This window comes from Grus americana, chromosome 2, assembly GCF_028858705.1.
Source record: "Grus americana isolate bGruAme1 chromosome 2, bGruAme1.mat, whole genome shotgun sequence".
In the NCBI taxonomy this organism is placed as follows: Eukaryota; Metazoa; Chordata; class Aves; order Gruiformes; family Gruidae; genus Grus; species Grus americana.
This window is the reverse complement of record NC_072853.1, coordinates 76613288-76636722: the sequence shown is the minus strand read 5'-3', so window position 1 is coordinate 76636722 and position 23435 is coordinate 76613288. Positions and strand designations below refer to the sequence as shown.

At 42.0% G+C, this 23435-nt stretch overlaps 1 protein-coding gene across 13 annotated transcripts in view; it reads left to right on the top strand.

The window, feature by feature from the left end:
* Window positions 1–23435, top strand: part of IKZF1 (IKAROS family zinc finger 1) — a 70574-nt gene that overhangs the window by 16545 nt on the left and 30594 nt on the right. For all 13 annotated transcript variants that reach the window (XM_054816889.1, XM_054816886.1, XM_054816891.1 and 10 more), the window contains exon 3: window positions 5442–5561. In XM_054816889.1, the coding sequence (XP_054672864.1) occupies window positions 5442–5561 (120 nt within the window). The remainder of the gene's footprint in view (window positions 1–5441; window positions 5562–23435) is intronic.

The following is a 23435-nucleotide window of genomic DNA, read 5'->3' as shown; positions in this document are numbered from 1 at the left end:
AACTTTGCCATTTTGAATGTTTGTGTGTATGTAAATATATATATAATATAGGTATATCTGTGTATATAATTTGTAGCTCCTAAAGTTGTCCAGGATTTGAACCACTGTAGTACTCTCTGGTGCCCTTAAGCTTTTCTAGCAAATCATGCTGATGAGAATAGTACTATTCTGTGATGAGAGGGGTTTCTCTTACAGAAAAAGAAAAAAAAATCAGTGTAAGAGGAATTTTACCTCTGACAAGAGGTAGACCTACATAAACAGATTACAGAAAAAAAAAAAATAAATCTGCTTTGAACTCTTCCTGCTGTTCCTGTCACTAAGCATCTGGTATTTTCTGTGAGCAGAGGCTGAGTTGTGTAGGGTTGTTAGCTGGATTTGTGAACAACTGGCCAAAGAAAGAACTTGTGACTTTTTTTCATTTATGATCTGAGTTGTGTGTGAACTCAGCCTTCTGGAAACAGGAGTTTGTCAGATTAGGTTCCACAGATATTGGGTCTTCATAAGCTCTTACTAGACCTCAAAAGTAGAGGATCTGAAGGTACTGGGATGTTACCTGCTTCTTTCTCATATGCTGGTGAATCCAGAAAGGAGTTTTCCTCCTCTCCTCCTAGGGTTCTATGTGCTTCTAGGATGCTTCCTTGCATGATGAGGGAGCTCTACTGTATATTGGGAAGCAGTTAGATGATTGCACAGTTTCAGGAGTGTGAGATTGTCTTGTCAGCTGAAAAACACTTTTATTTATTCCTCCTGCTCTGTGAGTAATCCTCATCAGGTGCAGTTTACTCTCTGAGCCTCTGGAATTAGGTGACTTGGTTCACTAGCACACTTGGTTGTGTATTTTAAAAAAATAAATTAAAAAATAAAATTAGTTCAGAGGGTTTCTTTGGGTTTTTTTGTTTTGTTTTTTTACCCAGAAATAAAATAGGTCTTTAGAAACAGTATTCTCAGCTCAAAAGCAATGCTTTGCAGCCACGTGCTTTATGCAGCTGTAGCTGACTCAGGTGTGGCAGGGGTGAGACAGGCCAAGAGAGTGCAAAACTTAGTGTGAGCGAGCCAAACCCTGTGTGCGCATAGGCATTCCCGCTTCTGGGAATCCAGGCATGGCTAACTCCTAGAGGAACTGAAATACCGTGTGACTGGCGCAGAGTTCACACTTTTTATTTTTCTCCTGAAAGTGATATTTCATGAGGCAAGCAGTTGCAGTTCTGAAATGAGGAGAGAGCTGACATACATTTAACCAAACAGTATCCGGCACCCATACAAGAGAGTCAGAAAACACAGATAATATCTCACTTAACAAGCAGTATTTTTCCTGCCTTTTTTTTTTTTCTCAGTTCTAGGGCCTAACAGTTAAGGAAGGTGAAAAAACAGTACAAATGTTTCCACATCTAACGTAAAAAGATCCCCCTAGCACCGACCAGGCTGTGCCACTCTTTGCAAAAGCAGGAAGAAGAGTTTTGCATTCGATGTTATTGCTAGGTCCTGGGAAGGTGGAAACGAATCTATCTTGGGCTGGTATCTCCTACCTGAGAGCCTGGCTGCTATCCCAGAGCATCACATCACCTTCTCATCACCAGAGATTTGAGGTTCCACTAGTGAAAAGTTGTGACTCTCATCCAGAAAAATGTGTATGTTGCTTTTCTTGCATAACTTCTCCAGTGATTCCAGTGTTTCCATAGGAAACAACCCACAGGTGTTAAATACACCCAACATTAGTTTGTGAAAGGATAGAGAATGAGATTTCTGTAAGAAATCCTGCCCGGGCTTTCTTTTTAACAGTCATAGCTCCAGCAGCACCATCCTGAATTGCTCATTCAGCATGAATTGAATTGCTCTCAGAACTGAATGGAAATGTTAAAGCAACACCAGGCTATGGACTTTGGTAGGAATAAAGGATGCATAAAACCTTACTGGGCTGGGCACTTTTTTCCCTTTCTTTCCTCAAGTCTTTATTTCTAGGGTAGAGATGAGGAAACTCAAGCAGAGAGAAGCTGAGGGTCTCACCAGGCACAGTTGATAGGTTAGGCACCTCTCTGACACTTTTCATACAGAAATGACAGTGTTTGGAAATCTGAGGCCATCTTTCAGAGCTTCAGGATGAATTGCGGGAAAGTATGATACAGCCTGCAATTGAAATTATCTCCATTTATGACTTAACCAAGGGCACAATGAATCAGTGGCAGTGCCAGAAACAGAACTTCAACTCTACAGCTCCCTCGTCTTTTTCGTTTGATAAGTCAGGCAGCTCTTTATAAAAATGAAAATGAAAAAAAAAAAAAAGGCATCTCCCACCCCAAGATTAGATTACATTATTTATGCTGCACTTCTTATTTTTAAACAAAAATATAAAATGGGAATGGAATAAATCTATGGTACTTTGCTCTGTTATATGACTTTTTAATAATTTACCCCAGTACTTGCCACTAGGTGGTTTTTTTAGCTCCATCCCTTCAACCAGTTACAGTTCTGGACATGCCTGTTAGAAATTAAATGGGAAACTGTTCCCTCCTTTTCCCCAACCCCTTTCCATTTCTAAATTCATTGGCAAAAGGATGTTAGTGAGATTGCATATCTGTAAAATTACCATGCATTAGTGAACTTATCATGGTGTAACAATTTAGATGTAGTTAAGGCATGAAATATAAATATCATGCTCTAGAATCCAAGACACAGACCTCAACAAATATATCTATTTTAAATCCACTATTTTACCCTGCCTTTTTGCATGCAGGGATTTCTTGATCGTGTGTAACAGGAAGAAATCTAATGATATGAAATGAGTCATTAAAGCCAAGTTTACTAAGTTTTCTTAACTGCAGTCTCCTGCAAAGAGGGAAGCATGCCAGATCTCCGGTTTATGCCCCACCAAGTCTGTGAGGTTTGTCTGATTCATGCCACCTGGGCAAACGGCTATTAATTTAACAAGTAGAAGATTGATATCTGTTTAGTGAACCAAACAGTTCACCATAAACTGCAAAAGTACTGATCTACTGAAAGGTTTCTATTCCAAAAGACTGCTTTGACTTATCTTCAAAGCATCCTACTCAGCCTGCTTATAGTAGGATGCCTAGTTACACACTAGGAAAGTTTTGATTTTGTTCACTGTTATCTCATAGGTCAGATATTATGTATTTATATTGGTTTGTAGACAAAAAAGCCTTCAGGTTTTTAGGGTAAGTGTTCTTCTGAATCTAGACTAAGTCAAAACATCAACTTCCATCGTTGTAACTGGGAGCACAATTTGAACCTTGGAAGATGCAGGTGGCTTTTAATTACTGTTACTTTTTAACACATTTCCTTAACCTCCATGTAGTGTCAAGAGACCTGATTCTGACCAGACTGTCTCTTGCCCTCCAATTAAACTTCTGGTTTTCAGTGCGTGTGGGGGGGAACTGTTGAAAAAGCTGAAATATTTCAACTGTGTCTCCTCACCCATGCATCCTATCTGTAAGAGATACCTCAGCTTAGCAGAATGGGACTTGCATTGGAAAGTTTCTGGCAGTTCTTTAAGTTCCTTACATCCCATAAAAATAGCGCAGAAAACTACAGGAATAACTAAATAAGGAGCTAAACAGTGAATGGCAAAAACTGTTTTAATGAGCTTACTTCCTGCTTTTACTTTCTTCTGCTGTAAAATTCATAGTCCTTCTTTTCCATTTACGCAATCCACCTTCGCTCTTGCACTCGCATCCAGGGGCTGTGATTTTGCCCATTTAAGAATACCCCGCAGACGCTGGAGATGGGAGGGACTTTGTGAAATCACCTAGCTGGCCCCTCTGCCAGTGCAGGACTGTTCCTTCGCTACCCTCGAGTCCTCTGGCTGTGGTTTTTGATGGTTTTTAGATGGTTCACCCGATGCTGCTCCCACCACTTCTGCTCAGAGATTATTCCACAGTCTGATAGAAGCATCATGAAGAAATGCAGTCACCCACTCATTTTGTTTATTTAAACCTAGATTTGTTGTTTGCCAACAACCCAAACCGGCTAATTAGGAAGATGACTTAAACCTACCTGTCATTTTTCCCCCCATCATGATCAGTATAGATCAGAAAGCACGATGCTTTGCTCCATCCAGGAGGTTGGGAGGAAACAGTTTTCTTCTTTCATGTCCAATCCATAAGTGGCCTCACCAGACTGTTGTCACTTAAGTAAGCTATATTTGTTTTAATTTTTCCTTTTCTGAGAAGAGATTTCAGAATTAGTTAATGTTGGCACGTTAATGAGGGAATTCTCATTAGAAAAAAACCACTAATTTGCTGGGCCTTTGTGCCATGAAATTACTGCCCTTGCTGGGGTGCTCATTGCCACAGGATGTCTAATAGATTGCGTCAGTGTAAATTGGTAACATCTCCATTTTGGAGACAAAGGTCTTATGTGAACATTACCGAGTTCAAATCCTGCTCTGGGCCTATTCCATTCTTTGCTATTAATGCAAAGACCAGCCTTTTACTGATAGTCGATGAAACTAATCACTTAGATAATTCTTTTGGTAGTTGTTTCCAAGGCATGCTTTTGTTACAGATGTGTGAAGCCTTTTTAAAAGAAGCTCTGCGAGACAGGGATAGTACTGTGGGCAGGACACATATGCTGTGACTGAGAGCTAAACCAAGAAACCTCACCATTTCTGGAAGTGCAATACTTAGCAAGAGAGTAATTTTCCTTATTGTATTGCATTCAGCACTAAAACAATTCCATAATACTTATAACACACTAAAGCACCAGACTCTTTTCTTCTGCAAAACCTTGTGTACACGAGATACTGGGGTTGGTTGTCTCTTTACAAATAAGAGACCATAAATCCCTTGAAGTCATCCTTTGACTGACCTCTGCTAATTGTACATGTTTTAGGAAGTCCCAGGAGCTACTTAATTACTTGTAGGCAGAAGGACCAGCCAAAGCTTGATCTGTGGGTATTAGTGAAGCTTGCTGAAGATGTAGTTGAATTTTTAGTTGGAGATAAAATTTTCTTTTTTGGGTAGTTCTGTTAGAGCCCCAGAATGCTTGTGGGTCAGACTATTTCACTGAAGCAAATCCAGATGTGCCCTCAAGGAGCATTTGTGGAAGAAAGAAGAGTTTTTGCAAAGATGACCATCTGATAACCTTTGTAATCTGTCAGTCTATGCTGGCTAACCTGGATCTTCTGAGCATAGCAGCTGAGAAATATCCATGTGCATTACAGATATCCAAAAGGATACACAGTTATTAGACTCCACTAAATTTGGAAGAGACATTGGCCATGCATTCTTTTCACAATTATAATTCCCCTGTATTCAAAAGAAGCTTTCTCTGCAGGACAGCAGGTTTTGGTCCTAAGAATGTCATGCTTTAGTAGTGTTTAGGGTTTTTTGTTAAGTTTTATTTTGTTTGTGGTTCCTCTTATGATATTATTTGAAAATGAGGCTACTCTGATGACTCACTGATGTTACTTTCTTCACTACTAGGAAAGGAAAGTCCTCCAATTAGTGATGTCCCTGATGATGCAGATGAACCTATGCCTGTACCGGAGGACCTTTCAACTAGTACTGGAGGACAACAGAGTGCTAAGAATGAGAGAGTCTTGGGTAAGATGACTAGTCCACTCTGATAAGAAATATTAGTACATAATATGATATGCCAGTAATGTTAAGGTACTATATAGCAAGCCGGTACGCAAGCAGGTCCTGTGCCTTTTCATCTGGCTCAGCACAGGATTACAGAGGTGCTTAGTGGGGTTTTTGTGCAACCTTCTCTTTGGGAAAGGCATTCTGAAGGACAGCAAGCCTTCTCATTCACAGAGAAGTTATGAAGATCCTACTGTTTATCTTATTTCTAAAGCATGACTGATTGCATGAAATTCTCCACAGGAAAGATGGTTTTCAGTCTGTGTAGGAAATGGAATTAAATACGTGGTTCCAGGTCAAAATTATCTGGACTCAGATTTGATAAAAATTCAGTAAAGTCTCAGGTATTATTAATTTGAATGCTATCTTGAATGTTATCTGCTATTCAGATTTCTCCAGAAATGCCATATTAGAACACACAGAGTATTTGTATGTTTCAGATTCCAATAGCTGATCTTCATTTACCCTTGTTTTTTTAAAACTGGGAGAACTTTAGGAAACACTTAAATTTTGTTCTTCTAGGTAAAAGTCCAAAAGTGATAAAGTCTGTTGGATTAAAATAAATTATTATCCAGAGATGATTTTGCAAAATGCTGATTCTCCTTAGGGATCCCAGACTCAACACCAGGGACTAGCAATGCTGCTGACTACTGCATGCATCAGCTCACATGTAGTCCACTAAAAAAGACTAGATGATATTACTTGAGCATGATGCTTGTTTACTAGTAGGAAAAAAAAAAAAAAAGGACAATGACTGCCAGAATGCTGTGATCAATATCCTATAAAATAAAAATATTTCAGGAGAGGAGTGACTATCAAAATATGTGTGTTTATCCACAAATAAAAGTATTGCTCATCACTTTTACATTCCTATTTTAAGAATGAGGGTCAAGGTAGAAGACTGGTTACACAAAGATTGCAAGTGCCTTTGAATGTTTATTGTCTAAGGAAGTCCAAAAAAGGTGGAAGGGGAGGCACATAAGGCAAAATAAGCAAGTCAAGGTAATACAGCACGATGGTGTCAGCATTAGGAATAGAACCTACTCCCAAACTCCAGCACTAGCTAGTAGAGAATGCAGCATCTTATGCATCTTCACGTTATTTAACACTTGATCCCCTCTAACCAAAAATGTGAGCATAAAGTTCAGCTCCTACATGCATACTGACATACCTTACGAACAAATTAATTTTAAAAAATGTTTTTTAATAATATGGTCACTTCCCTAGTGCTTTGTTTCTCAGTTCGAAGGTCTTTAGACAAAATCTTGCTTTTAGTGCTTGTGTGTCACCTCAGTAAAATGAGTTAAGCCTCCTTTCTCCCACAGTAACTAAACCTTACAAAATATTTAAGCCTTGATTTAAAAAATAATAATAATTTTTAAAAAATCCCTTGTTCAAACCCAAATAAACACACAGAATTTTTGATTGCATTTAATTTACTTCACCTCGCAAATATCATACAGAACCAGCAAAGATGAAATTTATATTTGCTGATGATGTAACGATTCTCCCAATAGTTCAATTACATATCAATATAAACTTATATTAAAAGTTACTGTAATAAATGAAGGAGAAAATGTTATCTTTGGTGTCCTAAATATGATCAGTTCCATCTGTTGTTCTCATTAGTTTTACTTTGTGCACTCAGCAATAAATTAGATTTTCCATGTCCTGACTTCAACATTTTTTCTACAGCCACTTTCTCTACCCATAGCTCTTTGGTTTTGAAGGGTCACATCTTGTAGTGAGACATTTACCATAGTCAACAGAAACAAAGACAATTCACAGTACTCTGTTTCATGGATGATCTTAACTGTAGGTATCAACTCCCGCGCTTGCAATGTTTGTCTTTTCTGTAAACCTGCATACACTCTTACCTCTTCTACTGCTACTTTTTCTAGCCCTAAAATAACTTTTTGAAAGCAGTATACTGAAAAAACTAATTCTCCTTTTTTACAGAAAGGGTCTGAACACATGCTCCAAACATATCAGGAGCCATATGATTGCTATGCGCATTCTGGATCATTGTCAAAAGAAAATCCGTTAGAGATAAGCCAATGCCTTAGGAGTGGTGTTTGGCCTATATGATGCCATATATGTTTTAGGGATGAAGGGGACTGTCTTTTCAAGTAGGCAGTGGCACGGCCGTGTAGACAGTGCAGCGCTGTCATCTCTAAGTCCTAAGATCTGTTTCTCACCTCTATTTATCACCGCACTTAGGTAGAAAAGGATGATCTGAAAACATAGTTTGACAAACGATAGATAGGTGGGAGAGTATTGTAAAGACCCACTGATATTATATATATCTTGTAGCTGGGAGACAGACTGCGGCCTATGATAACTGACAGGCGATGCGCATGAGCACATATGACCAGGCAACAATTTTTCTCTCTGTGATTTTCCTAATGTCCCATCTGCTCCCTTCGTCAAACAGGAATCCCCTGTGCACTTTGCTGTTTTTCAACATATGATTTACAGTGCATTCCACTTAATCTCTAATGCCCTCAGAGATCAGCATGCACTGAGGAAGGGTAGTTTGAGTCAGACATTTATGGAAGAGGACCACTAGGCTCTGGAGGACTTTTTTGTACATGTAGTGTTATAGAGGTAACAATAGAAATTGCAGGGGTTTTTAATGAAAAAAAACCTTACTAAAATTAGGTGAGAAATCTGTTTTTAATTTTAATCAGCCTGTGAGATAGAAATGTTCAAATGACCGTTTGCTTACTCAGATTTGTAGTAACACTTCATGAAACCTTTAACCCTTGGAGTCAAAAGTTTAATTACCTTTTTCATCAATTTAGCATTTTAAAGGTCAAAGATTAGGGGAAATAAGCTATTTTTAGAAAAGAAAGATAGGGTCTAGCTCCTCTGCGTGTTTTCAAAAATCTCCTTTCTTGCTTCTTCCAACCCTAGACTGAGAATTGAACATGGTGCTATAGACCTGATAGAAAGAATCATTTGAAACATCTCTCCCGCTCTGAGAATGAAGGTCTAGTAGACTTCAGAAGTTAAAGTACTCAATTAACTAGCCAGATTTTATTGGGTGCCTTCAGATTTTGAGTGTCTCACTTAAAATGACTAGAGAGGGTGCAAATTTCATAAGGGAGGTGACAGAGGTTCACGAAATGTATGCTTTGACTTGTGACCCCTGACAGAGGCACCCAAGACATAGGTTGCTTCTGACCAATGCAAAAAATGATAAGCAGATGTGAAAAGGTCATTTGTGGAAGTAGTCATCAACAGTTTCTAGTAATAACGCCAAGCAGCACAGCAAAGCAGAAACATATTAAAAGTTGTGTTCTGGTCACTGCTATGTCTCTTCATTTCCTTGATGAGCTTGCTATATTTTTAATGTTGTGACTCTCAGAATGCCACCATGTGTTGAGCAGCTTTCTCCTGCAAACTTCATTTATGCTGCTCTGTCCACTAGATCTTCTTCCTTCCTTGACCTCTTCTCCACCCCAAATTTCCTTTTCAGGCTGATCTGGCACCTATAACTTTTTTATTATTTCATTTTTTTACTCTGCTCACACACCTGCTCTACATTTAGTTTTTTCTAGAAAACACAGGGATCCTTTTCAGTTAAGCAAAAAGCTAGATTTTCATAGCTCTTTAAGGCACTAAAGACTCTGTTTTTCTATCTCTCCTAAATATCTTTTGAAATTTTGATGTAAGTTATGTAGAAATATGCATCCCTCTGAAATTCCTTTCCATTAAGAGTTAGTGCTTTGCAGCCTATTTTGAACGGGCAGCCCTATTTCCCATGCTAACCTGTAACATAGGAGCTGATTTGAAATATCTTCTGCTGATTCTTACTGTCTCTATTCAAGTTTTAGGTTAAATGTTGCGTGCACCTTTTGTGGATAATCAGTACTGAACATCCTGTATGTGGTAGATGGTTGCAATTTTGGGCTGTTTCTGCCCTGGGACGGTATCCTAAATCAACCCACGTGTGGGAAGCTGTAGGTCAAACCCCACGTCATGCAGAAAAAGCCATTTGCAGCAGTGGTAGCATTTGCCTAGAAAGGCAAGCAGTACCTTCTGTTATCCATCACTGCCCATACTGTAGCTGGCCATCGATGGGTAAGAACCAAAAAGCCATCTCACAGCGTTCCTGGCCTCAGAAAGAGGTTGTGGGCTCACCATTTCTGCACAGGCAGCTGTCTGATGCTGAAGATGACCATTTGGACTTCCAACACAAAAGTCAAGGGTTTCTCACCGAAAAAGGTTATCATCACCATAGTCACAGATTACAGATGGACCTGGAATATATAATGCATACAGATATTCTTCTTTCTGAGAGGAAGAGGTGGGGAGAATTAATCTCACAAAATTGGCTTGAAACTGTTGGAGAGCTGACAGAAGATGCCCAAAGTAACAAGTCAAGGTGATCCTAGACATCAATAGAAGACAGATGAGATTTATATGAAGTTAGAAACTCTCTACTTTAAAATACAGGACACTAGTATGGGAGGAGACATTAAAAGGAAAGAGCTTTTTGAAATTTTTCTCCTCCAGTGAGAACTGTCAAGTGACTGATGTTACCTCCCTCCCACAACCCAGCTATTGAAGCAGAAGCCTGCGTAGCTGCAGAGCCTCGGTGCCTGGCATCACTGAGAACCTTCGCATCCTGGGGTCTTCCCTGCCGGCCACAGGCATTCAGAGGTGGTAACCTGCACGAGCAGCTAGTTACTGGTGCAGGCGAGTGTCCTCATTCTGAGCTGCTTCGGTGCTTTATTTCCTTAAAAGGAGCTCAGGCATTTGAGAGCACGGACACAGGCATTGCTGAGGGGCCACCAGGCCAACCACAACAGCTTGTCATTACATCAATCTGCTGCAACTCACACATAGCTGGGTGGAGGCAGAATGAAAATGTGGAAAGGCTGCAGATGGAGGGGAGAAGGGAGAAAAGCCAAAAGGGGAAGTGCCCCACCCCAGCTTGCAAAATCAGTCCTGTTGCTTGAGACAGGTCCAGCTCGCAGCTGCCCCAGCACTTCTGTAGGGCAGGGAAAGGGGCTGAGGAAAAAGGCTGCCAGAGCTAAACGTCTTTGCGTGCTCCTCCTGTAGGGGTTCAGTGGCTGTGAAAGCAGCGCGTTGTGCATGAGTAACGAATTGCACGTGTGGCATGTGTGCACGTGGAGACGTAATCATTCAGAGAACTAAAGTAACTTGGAGGGTTGTGTAATGTGTTTTACTTGCTCAGGTTTCAGATGGACACCTCTCTTGCTCAAAGGTATAAAAGTGTGTAGGAGCTGATGAGCCTTTGTAAATAATTGCTGATAATTGCTGTCTCACCTGATGTAGTCCTACTGGCTCTGAAAGCAGAGAGAAAATTTGTTTCGAGATACTTTGGAGAGCCTTAAGAATTGTCTTTAACCCTCCACAATGAAACAGGGCTTGAAAGTCCAACTGAGGAGGCTTCTCAAGGAATTGAAAAACTTGTAACTAAAATATTTTAGGAACTTTTAAAAATAGGGAAGTTAGGAATTTCCCCTCTTATTTGGTCCAAAGCCCCTATTTCTAGCCCCAAAGTCCCAGTCCCCAGTATGGACTGGTATTGCATGCTCTGAGCCCCTGCCAGTATGACTTACCTGCTTTTAAGGGTAATGTGGGAGATATTTTTATCAGGATTATTTTCATTTTGTATGCAAAACTCTCCTGGGAATTTGTATGGAAGAGGATGGGGGTGGTTTAGTGGGAGAAGATGTGACAAATTTCATGAATGCCCTTATATATCCTGTATGGGATATATGGTATATACCAACCTTCAAAGGTATGTTTTACATGTGCATAGTGTGAAACAGCATGCTGGAGTGAGGTGCAGAAGGCCCAGGTATACAGGACTACTGGAAAGCTGAGAAATTATCCACGCCACCAGAGACAAGTTCTGCTCAATGTAATGACTTAGGACTTAGCAAAATGTGCACGAATTTTCACAAGGCCAGTTGAAAATGACCCTCTTACTGAAGGCAAATTCCTTTATCAACTTTAAAAATGCTTGCTGCAAGTAATGGAGGGTAAACATTTTCAAAATGCAAATTTGCAAGTAGTTTCTCGAAGGGAGGGCGAGCCGGTCTGGAAAGGAGAGGTGCTGCAGTCCCAGCATAGGCTGTGCTGTATTAGCACAGTTACCTCAGCCCGTGCAAAGCCGGGGCAGAGCCACTGTGTAAGCAGGCATGTAAAAATTTGTGCTCAGATGCAATGAGAGTGTGTGATAAAATCAAATCCTTGAGAACAGAATTGATCCTAAAAGAGAATTGTACTTTTCCAGTGATTTCTATTTAGTTTTGCGAGGAGTTTTTCCAGTCCTGGCCCATGTGGTAGAAGTATGGTTTCTGTTGCCACTGTGTGGCAACCTGACATTGCAGTGGGTGGTGAAGCTACGGGGTTTTTCCCCTTATTTCTCCAGAGCTGCGTAGCTTGTGGAGCTGCAGCCAATTCAACGAGCGCCTGCTGGGTACTGCTGTGCTTTCAGAAAGGAACATCAGTGCAAAAGCCAGGGAAAGCCCAGGAGCCGTGCAAGTTTTTTTTCTTCAGAGCTGGAAAGCGGCGAGCGTTGCTTCAACTGGAGAGATGCAGTGTGTTTAGCTGTGTGGCTTTTAGGTACGGATACTGAGCCTGCTGATCTAATCTGCAGTTAGAGGAAGTTGTCTTTATCTGAGCAGAAGAGATGTGCCTCAGAGATAAGCCCCATTCTAGCTCAGGAGTTAAAATTATCTAGCAGGATCTCAGCCGTGGCTGCAGCTCAACACAGAAATACAGGGCTCTGGCTGGAAGGGGGGCATATTTTAAGCTGGGGAGGACCACTATAACTGCAGCTTGATAAACCTCAGGCTATTTTAAGGGAATGATTCTGCATCAAAAGGTTGGATGGACCTCCCAACACCAGCCGTCCCTCTAGTCTGTATTGTTTCTTGCTTGCTCTTTGTTGTAGGCTTGCTTTTTCCATTGAGCAAGTTCTCGTTCAACCCGAGTGCTCTTCAGGATTGTACCCTGAGTAAAAAGCTTAACCTCTGGACTAAGGCTCAGTGTAGGGACCACTTGCCTCCACAGAGGCACTGGTTTGGAACAAGCTGCTGGTTTGATTTTGTTTAGCCTCTCCTCACACTTCTGTAATTGCAGCTCCTGCTGTGGTGCTCCCTGGGAGGAGACTGTTTCTGGCTGCAGAGGACCTGCAGTGATGCTCTCCCCTCAGATGCAAGCTGCCCAGGTTTTGTCCCACAGCAGAATGTGCAAACACAGTGCCACTGTGGCTGCATCCTCGTGTTACAGATTTGCAGGGAAGGATTTACAGCATGGCTGTGCCACCACGGGTTTCTCCAGCACAGGTTTCTCCAGTGTAGAACAAGCCCTTTATGGTAAAGAGCGGGGGATGGAGGGAGCTGTAATCCTAAAGTCAGGAGCAAACACCACTTACTGCAGCAGGACAGAGATCTGCCCCCAAACCTTTCTCACTGAGATCACTATGTGAGGTTTCTTGAAGCCCCAAAAGATGGTGTCTCTGGAAAAAGCTTTGCCCCACGTGCAGTAGGTAGGTATGCCACAGCAGCCAGTGCAGGCTCGCACTCGGCGTGTCATTTATGGTGAAAAAGTGTGACCGCAACAAGCTGTTAACCTGTGACGGTGGTGCAGCCAGCACCTCAGGATTTCGGCCTCCAGAGAGCTTGTGGGAAACTCCAGCCTGCCTCAGCTAGCTGCCTCCCTGAACAAACGAGCGAGCAGAGCAGCAGACCAAAAGCAGGTTAGACCTGCAGCCTGCAAGGTGAGATGCTTTCTGTGCCAGTGAGTGAACTCTGTGTTGTAAAGGTGCACGTGCAGGGAACGTAATACCTAGTAAAGCAACCCATTTGGTGTGTGCTTCTCTTTCTTTGTTTTTTACACACTTTTAAGTTATGAATAGTGCCTAGTTCTTGTACCCACTGCAGTTTAGGGACATGTTTCCCCGAAGCATTTAGGTGTCTTAGTTTATAGGCATAAGAAGAGATCCCAAGAAGGTTCCTAATCTATCATTCCACCATCAGCCGTAGCAACATCACAGGCGCCAAATGGGATTTTTGCAAGTGAGTAACTCCTATGCCATTGATGTAAATAATATTTCAACCCTAACATGCCAAAATCCATACCTAAAAATGGGATTAAGAACCCCATTGAAGGCTGGCAAAGAACTAGTAAATGCAGAGCAAGCACAGAATTACTCTCAATTTCCAACCAAAACAGGGCTGATCCAAAAAGAAAAGTTAAGGTCCATGTTTTGCTCTTTGGTTTTCACCTTCCATTTCCCCCATTTCTCCTCCCCTAAAGACAGTCCAAAATTATCTCATTTGTGAAGTGTAATAAACACAGCAAAAGTGCAGAAATGTGACAGAATGAATTGACTTCCACTCTTCCAAGCCACATATCAGAGTTTAAAGAGAAAAAAACAAAACAAAACAACAAAAAACCCAGAAGAGACTGAAGAGTAAGGAGAACTTTCACATAAACCAGTTGTTGGTTTTTTTTTTTTTTTACCCTGGAAATGTTACTTCTGAGGAAGTGGCTCTTACCAGAGTTTTCAGTAACTTCTAGATTATTTTATGGAACAACGTAAGAACTCGCCTGCTTCCTGACCCCTCCTTTAAAAAAAAAAAAATTGAGAGCTTTAAAGGGAATTACTAATTCCTTCATAAAACAGACAGTATCTGCACATGATTTTGCCCTCCCTGCTGATTAAGTAACGTAACAGAAATGTTTAATGCAATGGAAAGGTGGGTTTTAACTAAAGTTGGCGACACTTTCAGCTTGTGTTGCAATTAATAGAAGAGGAAATATTCATTCTCCATATTTCATCATTTAAAAGCATCCTGTATTTGTAAGAAGCTGTGATCAGCCAACATCCCCGCTATGGATTTGAACTTTCCAAATCTTTGGTGGTTTTTGTGTTTTGGTTTTTGCCTAAGCTAAGAGCTTTGCATTCTGATTTTTAATGATGGCTTAGGGTTTTTTTTGGAGGGCGATCAGTCCCTTCACATTCACAGTACTGTGCACTTCAGCATTATATGGACTAAGCTATTGAGCCTGTTTTTTCCTGCTGTAAATAGGTGTTGCAATGCTCGGAAGTGGTGGCAGTGGTTGGTGTTGAAGTGGGATGGTTTCATTAGCATTGACATGGCGACTGCCAGCTAAGGAACTCTGCAGCCCTTGTGCTGCATCTGGGTTTCAGAGATACCTTTCTGGATTTTTCCATATGAGAATTTATTTTCAGAGGAGAACAACGCACACACATACAGAATTCACTATGAAATATTTGCCTTATTGTGGGGTGAACTGAGACCCACTGCTTGGTTTTTGTGCCCAGATTTGCAAAGGGAAGGAAACACCTATGTGGCCAAGGGAAGTGTTGAATTGTCCGTGACCCATCCCTACCCCGACCCTGAGCTGGCTGTATGCACAATTCGGGCTGTGCACGTCTCTGTCTCTCCAGAGCAGAGCACCCCTCCTGGATTCCCCAGGCTGAAGCCATGAGGGAAGAGGTGAGGACATCCCTTCTGCACTGACATGGTGCCTTGCTTTCCGAGTCAGGGTTTGTCCTTTTTCTTCCCAGAATCCAAATCATTTTGTAAGTGGCACCTCCTGGCGCTGGATGCTGGAGGGGAGGTGGGGAAGCCCTGACGGCCAGTGTGGTCACTGGGACTTCGTCTGCTGCAGGTGCAGACCTACAAGAATTTATCTTGAAGTCAAATGGGAACTAGGCTTTTCTGGGGAGGAGTTGAGCTTCCTGCCCATTTGTCCACATAATGGCAAGTAGAAATAAAAATGAGAAATTATAATTGTGCTAGCAAAAGACTTCAGTGGCTTTGGAGCCCAACACATATAAAAGACGAGGAAGGAATAATGGTAATGAGGCATTACCTCTGGTGTAGCAACACATTTGTTTAATCTTACCACCACATTGCTAGTAGATCCTAGTAAAATTGGTATCTTTTCATGGGCTTATTGTGGTGTTAAGTGGAATATTTTTTTCTCCTTGAAAAACAGACTAGAGAAGTCTGATATTGTTTATTCTGTAATTACACATTAATGAATCTGTACATTCACTATTCAATGTAACCATTGCTAATAAGCTCCTTCCAGCGTGCCATGAAAGAGATGGATTTATACAATGCACGATTTAGCCCTTGGTGTTAAGGAGACAATGCAAAAATATTTTTCATTTCTAAAACTTCTTGTAATTCTTTTCTTCTCTTTAATACTCCCTTTGAAGTTTGAAATGGCAATGTATTTTCCAGCCAACAGGAACCATTTATTCCATTTTCTCTCTTTTGCACGTGCAAATGCACACACATACACACGTACATACAAAGATATGGCTGTCAGCACACATAAGGTTATATGCCTGCAAAGTCAAATGCCTCTGTGTGTATGTCTGTATAAAAAAACCCTAAAAACCAGCACATGTATGCAGAAGAGCATTTATCTTGAAAGCTGAGCTTTTAATTCTTTTTAAGAGAGAAAAAAAAGACCTATCAAACATACACTCTGCAAAATAAACTCACGTCAAAAATATTTTTTTCAAACCTAAAAGAGGAAAAAGTTAGTTCCTGCTAATTTGTCTGTATCCCTATAAGAAACCTAAGTGTAAATTCCATTTGGGAAGTGGGCAGCAGCTGAGGAAGATCCGCTTGTACCCATTGTGGCTTTTGCAGTCTGTGTCGAGCTGCAGGGCTGAGGCAGCTGTGAAGGCAGACGGGGTCATGGTACAGGAGGGACCACCAAGGAGTTCGTGAAGAAAGGGGGAGCTGGGGAAAGGGGAGAGAGACGTGCACCCCCTCTCAATCCTTCCCGTGGAGTTCCCTGCCCGAGGTGATGCCTGGGAGAAGCTCTCCTGCCTGCCACTGCTGGCTCAGAGTGAAGGGGGACCTGGGCTCCCGGGATCCTCCCCCGCAGTTCATAAGTGCTGTTCCTTCCTACGTTCAGCTGGTTTATTTGCTTAATTTCTTACAGTATTATTCAGGTAAGGTCTGTAATGGAGAGTGAGGGATACGATGATGAAATGTTTTTATCCAGAAGATTCATTTACAGTCCTATACCAAATTTAGGATGGCACAGTGAAGCTCTGGGGCACGTCTGGTCGTCACAGCAGAGGGATAGATGGCTGACGTATTGAAATAATCTAATGGAAAATGCAGATATAATATCTTGTATCTCTCACTTGAGATACAGCTTTCCACCAAAAGCTGATGCATGCCTAACTCAATAACTTTCTTAGAGATGTTTCAGTAGCTGACTCAGCTAATGAATACAAAAGCCCGATTAAAAGAACCACTGTAAGAGATGTAGTGATGGACTATTCTGCTCTCCCATCCCAGAAAGCGACAGTGATATTCCAGGAATCTCCTTATGCATGTCTTGGGGAGCTACAGCTGAATGCAAAATATAACTCCTCACAACAGCCAGGCTTGTTGACCAAAATGCAGTCACCGGCCTTCCTGTGTGAGGACCGGTAGTTTGCTGTGCAATGATGGGTTTTTTTCACCCCTTTTTTACCCTCGGTGAGACAGAGCACAAATAGTTATATTAGTTGCATACTTCCTGAGAACACAGTGATCCACGCGTTCTGGGCTGCGGGTTGTGTTTTTCACGTTCAGGCATAAGATGGGAGTTCATCAGATAGCAATGGGGAGCTCTAGCAAATAGCACATTTGCATCAGCAGAAACAAATTTCACAAGACTTGCTGGGAAGGTTTGCCACAGCATGCCACGGTCCTGCACTACTAAGAGCCGCTGCACATTCATTCGATAAAAAAGATGACAACAGAAAATGAAACTTTTAACGTTCTCTTCTATGAACGCTTGACAAGCACGTTACCCCGAAGGTGTGAGCCTGTGGCTCACATCAGCTCCACTGGGACTCCATGGTGCCTTTGAGGTAAAGGAATTTGAAGCTGTGGATGAGCCATGCTTCGTTTGGTGGCAAGGAGAGCTCTTGGCACTGCTCTGATGCAAGTGACAATCCTGATGTCTAACAGTTTCCAAGAGTCCAAAGGCCTGCCAGTAGGACACTGGGATCACTGGGATTTGAGTGCCTTATGTGCTCAGAAATATTCAGCCAGCATGATTTTGTCTTTTTGTGTTAGACAAGGCAGAAACAACGCTCCTTGAGATGCTCTCCTCCAAATGAACAAAGCGTCATTTTTCAGTCCCATATTTTGGTCTCTGGTTGCTGACCAGTTTACCAAGTAAAGGTTAATTTTCTGAAGACCAAGTCTGCACACTTGCTGCAGCCCCTGACAAACTTGCCTGGCCGTGACCTGGTTCAGCCCATATAACCCAATAGCCCAGACTGTATTTCCAGATCTATGAGATCCTAGACAGTGAAGTAAGTTAGCAGGATTTCATTTGCTTTCTTGACCTCACACTATACTCCAACAGTGCAGTACAGCCACGGCACAGATATCAAAATTTGCCTTAGCTAATAAGAAATAGCAACTTCTGTAGAGCTGCTTTGCATTTTAATGGGGAAGAGTTTTTACACTTTCCATTTGCCTCACTTAGTCCAGCCACACTGTCTGGGTGTTAGTATGAAATTTAGATACATTATGAATCCTGGATCAAGTAGTACTGATGCACCCTCTCTGGCTTGGTAGCAACAAGGAGTTGCAACTTGGTAGTTCATGGAAAAGAAGGTGGTTTCCTAACGTGTAATAGCACATTAGGACACACATTTAGGTGTTTCTATACTTGGAATCCTTCACATTTGGTAAAAATGCTATGCAATGGCTGTGCCTTTGCAATATTTGAAAAGCACCTTAAACATAAACTGAGCAGATGCTTTAAAAAGTGACAGAAGGACTCCTCCAAGTATAAGGCACTTACAATATCTAGGACACGCGACTAGGAGCAGAGAGGAAGTTTGACAGAAACTTTGCCTGCTAGACACTTTCAAATATTCCATAAGTGCTGAGAGGGCAGGAAATGTCAATGCTGATGGCCTGAACAGATCATCAACCCCTATGGGAGGCCAAGTTCTGATCACTCTCTGAATGCCTGGCGCCAGTTTTCACAGCACAGATCTTGTTCTAGTTGCGTGTCATTGCGTGTCCTCTGTCCATATTAGCTCTTACCGTTTCTGTAAGACTGGGAAGGGGATCGAATTAAGCTTCAGGTGTTTCTACTGCCATTTCTTTCTAATTGTTTTGTTGGTTTTTATCTATGAATTTGTGTTGTGGCACAGGGTTCCTGGAAAAGGAACAGAGCTCTGTTGCTCTAGACACTGCACAAACACCAACAGCACACCCCAAAGAGCTTACAATCTAATTAAGGCTATATATATACATGATTGATTAACAATTCCTAGCCAAGGTAAGTGTGAGGTAGGGCACAGTGAGATGTAATCAATTGTGCTGTGGAATCTAAATCATAAATAGTATTCTGGAGACCAGAGAGCAAATTTGCTTTTCTAATAGCTGCAGCAAAATAGTCTTGCGTGTTCTTCCAGGGTGCAGTGGGATTGGTTTGGTTCAAAGTACTCAGCTTTGTTTCAAACAATGTGTCTCTTTAGCTTGAAAAGTGAGATTGAAAAATATAAACCAGGTAAACATAAATAAAGGAAGGATTTGGTGATGGCACATGAGGGAATAAAATAAATATTGGCAGCAAATGAATAAATAATTTTGGGAATCAGGAAATAATTAATTTCCTGACTTGTAATTAGTCTAGATCTTAGTACAGAGGAGCAATTCACTGTGTCGCCTGGACTTTTGGAAAAAGGGGAGGGCTGATTTCCAGCTCCGTGCCTGATTTGTGCAGGCGGGAGTCCCGCGGGGGTCATGCCAGTGCAATGAGTGGAATCCCAGCCTGGTGCTGGCATGATGGAGCAGTGAGTGAGGCTGGTCCTGGGAGAGCCGGCAGCTGAGAGTAAAGTTGGGACATAAGCCCAAATTTCAGGGGGTCAAATCCATACTCTTGACCAGGCTTTTCTTTTTGCTGAGATGTTTCTGAAGATCTTTTGCGTTACCAAAAAAAAAAAAATTTACTCTAGCAATTTGGTTTTGGAGTGAGATTTCACACCTCATAACTGAACATGTATGAGAAGTGCCACAAAGCTGAACTGGAGATGACACAGTTTTCAGTATTTAGTCATTTCCTACAAAAAAGTTACAGGCTGAGCCCCTCTCATGTTTCCTTTCTCAGACCACGGATAGCTTCTGCCATGCTGCCTGCAGTGTGGCAGGAAATTAAAAACTGGTTTGGATTTTTTAAACAGCTTATGCTTTTTTTTTTTTCTTGAGGTAGTTGCCTTTGTGATTTTTACATCTCTGTTGGAACAGAGTGGTAGCATGGGAAGAGGCCAGCTGAGGAAAAACATCATTCCTTTCCTGCTTCTGCATCATTAGTCTGAGGAAGAAAAAGCCTACTTTTTGACCTTGAGCAATTCCAGATAAGGGAGAGATGGCTGAGGGCTCCAGGCACTTGACATCCAGTACTTTATGGGTGTTACTGATGTTTATTAGGCTGGACAATAATTCTACCTTTGCATAATTCTGTAGGACACATCACAGATTATGGGTAGCATTTTCACAAATACCGAAGTGATGCAGCCTCTCGAGCTACAGCTGCCTGCCCCATGGTCCCTAGTCACCTTCTGTGGGACACATGCCACAAGGTTGACCAGTGCATGGCCAGATTTCAGCCTCATGTGTTTGGACACTTCAGAGGCATGTACCCAAATGCAGGAATCACTCTAGACAGCAACATAGCTTTTGAGTTTCCCCATTAAAAAAAAAAAAGTCTTATCCGCATCAAAAAAGAATCGAAAAATGTGCAGATAGGGAAGTAATGGCACATGATGGATTAAGTGCCTTTCCCATGGCCACACAGGAAGTCTGTGGCTGAGCTAGGAATTAAACCTAGATTTCCTCAGTCTACATCCAGTGCCCTGTCCCTCTTTGAGGCCATAAAATTTTGTTTGTTATCAAATTCTCTATAGGCTGAAGCAGAAGGCTACTGTTTGTGAGGAAGAGAATTATTAAAAAATAAGTACTATTTATAATTGGTGAGAAACTGAGAATAGCTCTGGACCAAGTATTGCCCATTTCTATTGCTATTTAATGTTCTCTTTTTTCCAAGTTTACATCAGCATAAAAATCCCCTTTCAGTATTGCTCCTTAACCAAGCAAACTACTCATGCCTTTCCTTATGGCTAGGACTGCAGTAGAGGCCAGTCCTTAGTTGCTTCCAGCTGTCCTGGTTTAACAGTAAGTAGCATTATGACTGGCTTGACAGGCAAATGATCCTGTTGCTGCCTGTTTTGCCTGACATTTCTCATCGAAAATTAAATAGAAAAATTGCGTCCATTTGCTCAGGAGAATATCCATAGCGAAGTTCTCTCTTACAATACTCATTTGACTTGACAGAACATTGTTTCCTGAACAGCTGAATGACTGGTTTTTGTCTTTGGAAATGCTGAACTGAATCAAGAGGGGCTCCACTGAAATTAAAACCAGACCAGAACTAGTAAAGCCAGAAGGTGGCAGGTCATGCCCCTCAAACCCAAAATATGCACCAGCCCTTCTCTGTAACAGGTAGAACATGACAAGCTAGGCAAAACCTTCACAATGGTCATAGTCTCTCTCACATATGTGTACATGGGTTTTACACAGCTCGGTCACCCTGCCATCCCTAGAAAAATAATGCAGTGTATAAACTATGGTGCTGTGAACTAGAGGTATTGGTGCTGTATCTGCAGGGATGTGGAAGAGCAGTCAGAGCTGCAGGGTGGGACACGCGGTGCAGGTCTCCAACAGCTGTGATGTCTCAGGGGCTGCTGCCGTTCGCACAAGGGAGGACACTGCTGTCTCCTTCCTAGGCAGGTGAAGTCATCTCTCCTCTGTCCCGCACGTCTCAAAATACATTAACTTTAGCTGAAGAACTAAACACTGATCGAGTGGCCCAGAAGATATTTCCTAATTCACAGATAAATGGGAGGGAAAATAGCTGAGCCTGTTGATATTCTCTCTGCAAGAGTGTTTCAAAGTGAAGCCTCGCTAATACCCATTTCTTATCACCTCCTGACAGCCTCCTTTGTGGGGGAATAGCCACAAATGGTTTTGAACGAGCTCTTCCAACAGGGTAGCTTTCATGCAGCGATGAACAAATAATTATACCGCAGTACACCTTTGTGTAACACTCCTGTCTTCATTTACATGCGGGATTTCACCACTATCTTCCTGAGAAACTACCAAAGTCAGTTAGCCACCGGATAAGATAAAGACTGGAGCTTCACTCAAAATGGATGCATAACTATAAGTGTTGTGATATTTATAGGGGGTCATTTCTGAAGCTTTTACTTTCTACTCAGCCCTTTATCAGACAAATTCTTGCTGAAAAGTCCCTGACAAATGAGAGAGTGTAAAACGCTGGGTCCCGTTCTGTTCTTAAAGAGGTTCATGTTCTGTTTTGTATCTCTTTTGCCTGCAAATGGAGAAGAGAGAATTCTTCATGTCGATTTCAAACGCTTCCTGCTCCGGCCAAGTTTCGTTCTGAACGAGCAGGACAGAACGGTACATGATCTCAGTGGAAGGACTTCCTAAGCTGTCTGCTCCATCCGCTGGCAGCCGGGCAGGATTGCCCAGTTAGGCAATCCCTATTCTGCTTTAGCCAATTTCCTTCTGTACTCTTCCATCACTCTGTCCTCCGTGGCTGCCTTCAGCAAATAAGATCATTGCCTAATCGAGCCTTCTCACCCTAAGGCTAGGCATTTTGAGGCCTTGTCTTCATGTTTGATTTCCCTCTTTTCTTTCTGAGAGCGATTTGAGGAGTCCCTCATCTTGGTTGATAGGAAAATAAGGAGGAGGTGGTAGTCAGTTCAGGTTTAGTGAAGTCCAGCTGCATGCAGAGCAGTACAGGTTGGTAACTGTCTTAAAGTAGGTGGGAAGGGGAATACAGGTCAAGTGGGCGAAAGTCTGAGAAGGAATAGTAATCTAGAAGATTGCTGCAGAGGCAGAAAAGGCTAAGCCTATATATTTTTTGATTGCTTTAAATTTTTTTCTGCTAAGCCACCAAGTACAATTCCTGGTCTGTGCTTCCCTTTCTGTCACTTCTCCATAATTCTTAGCATTTCAGTTGGGCTGCTGTCTCTCAGCTGCTTCCTCTTTTCCTGCTTTCCTATATTTCATTATTTGCCCTTCTTCCTCTTTGAGTACTTTTACAACAGAGTGAGGAGGATGTGGAAACCCAGTTACAATATGACACACAAACTGCAGTGTCACAACTGCAGCTCTTGGTTTCACCTCTGGGAGTGTGCAGAAGCAGGTCAGGGTGGAGAGGCAGGAGTGGGGGGCCGAGGGAAAGAAGGGAGAGATTTATAAATAGGGAAGAGAAATGACAGGAAGTCACAAGGTTTCCAGCTCGGGAACTCGGGATAATGGCTGTCCACATAGTTTAAGATAATCCCAAACTGAATCATCACTGTGTCCTTAAATGCGAAGGAGAGATGGCAGTCTGTGCCAGTCTCAGGGTCTCCCACAATACTGCTGCCGCAGAGAAGATACAGCCCTGGCATGTTTCTGAACTTGCCTATAGAGACATGAGGGCTGAGCAGACGTCTAGGCCTGTGCTGTGCACAGCCCACAGCACTGCCTTTTCAACAACAAAAAAAGAAAAAAAACCCCAAGAAAACCTGAAAAGGAAAAATCATTCTTAATGCCCATATCTGTATGTGAAGTAGACCTTTAGAAGATGCCATCGATGACAATGAGGAGGTGCTGTAGCTTTCTTGAGCTATCAGTAGCTGGGAAAAGTCGCTCCCACAGCCTTTGCTCCAGCTACTTCCTAGGGCACCCATTAATTAGAGGT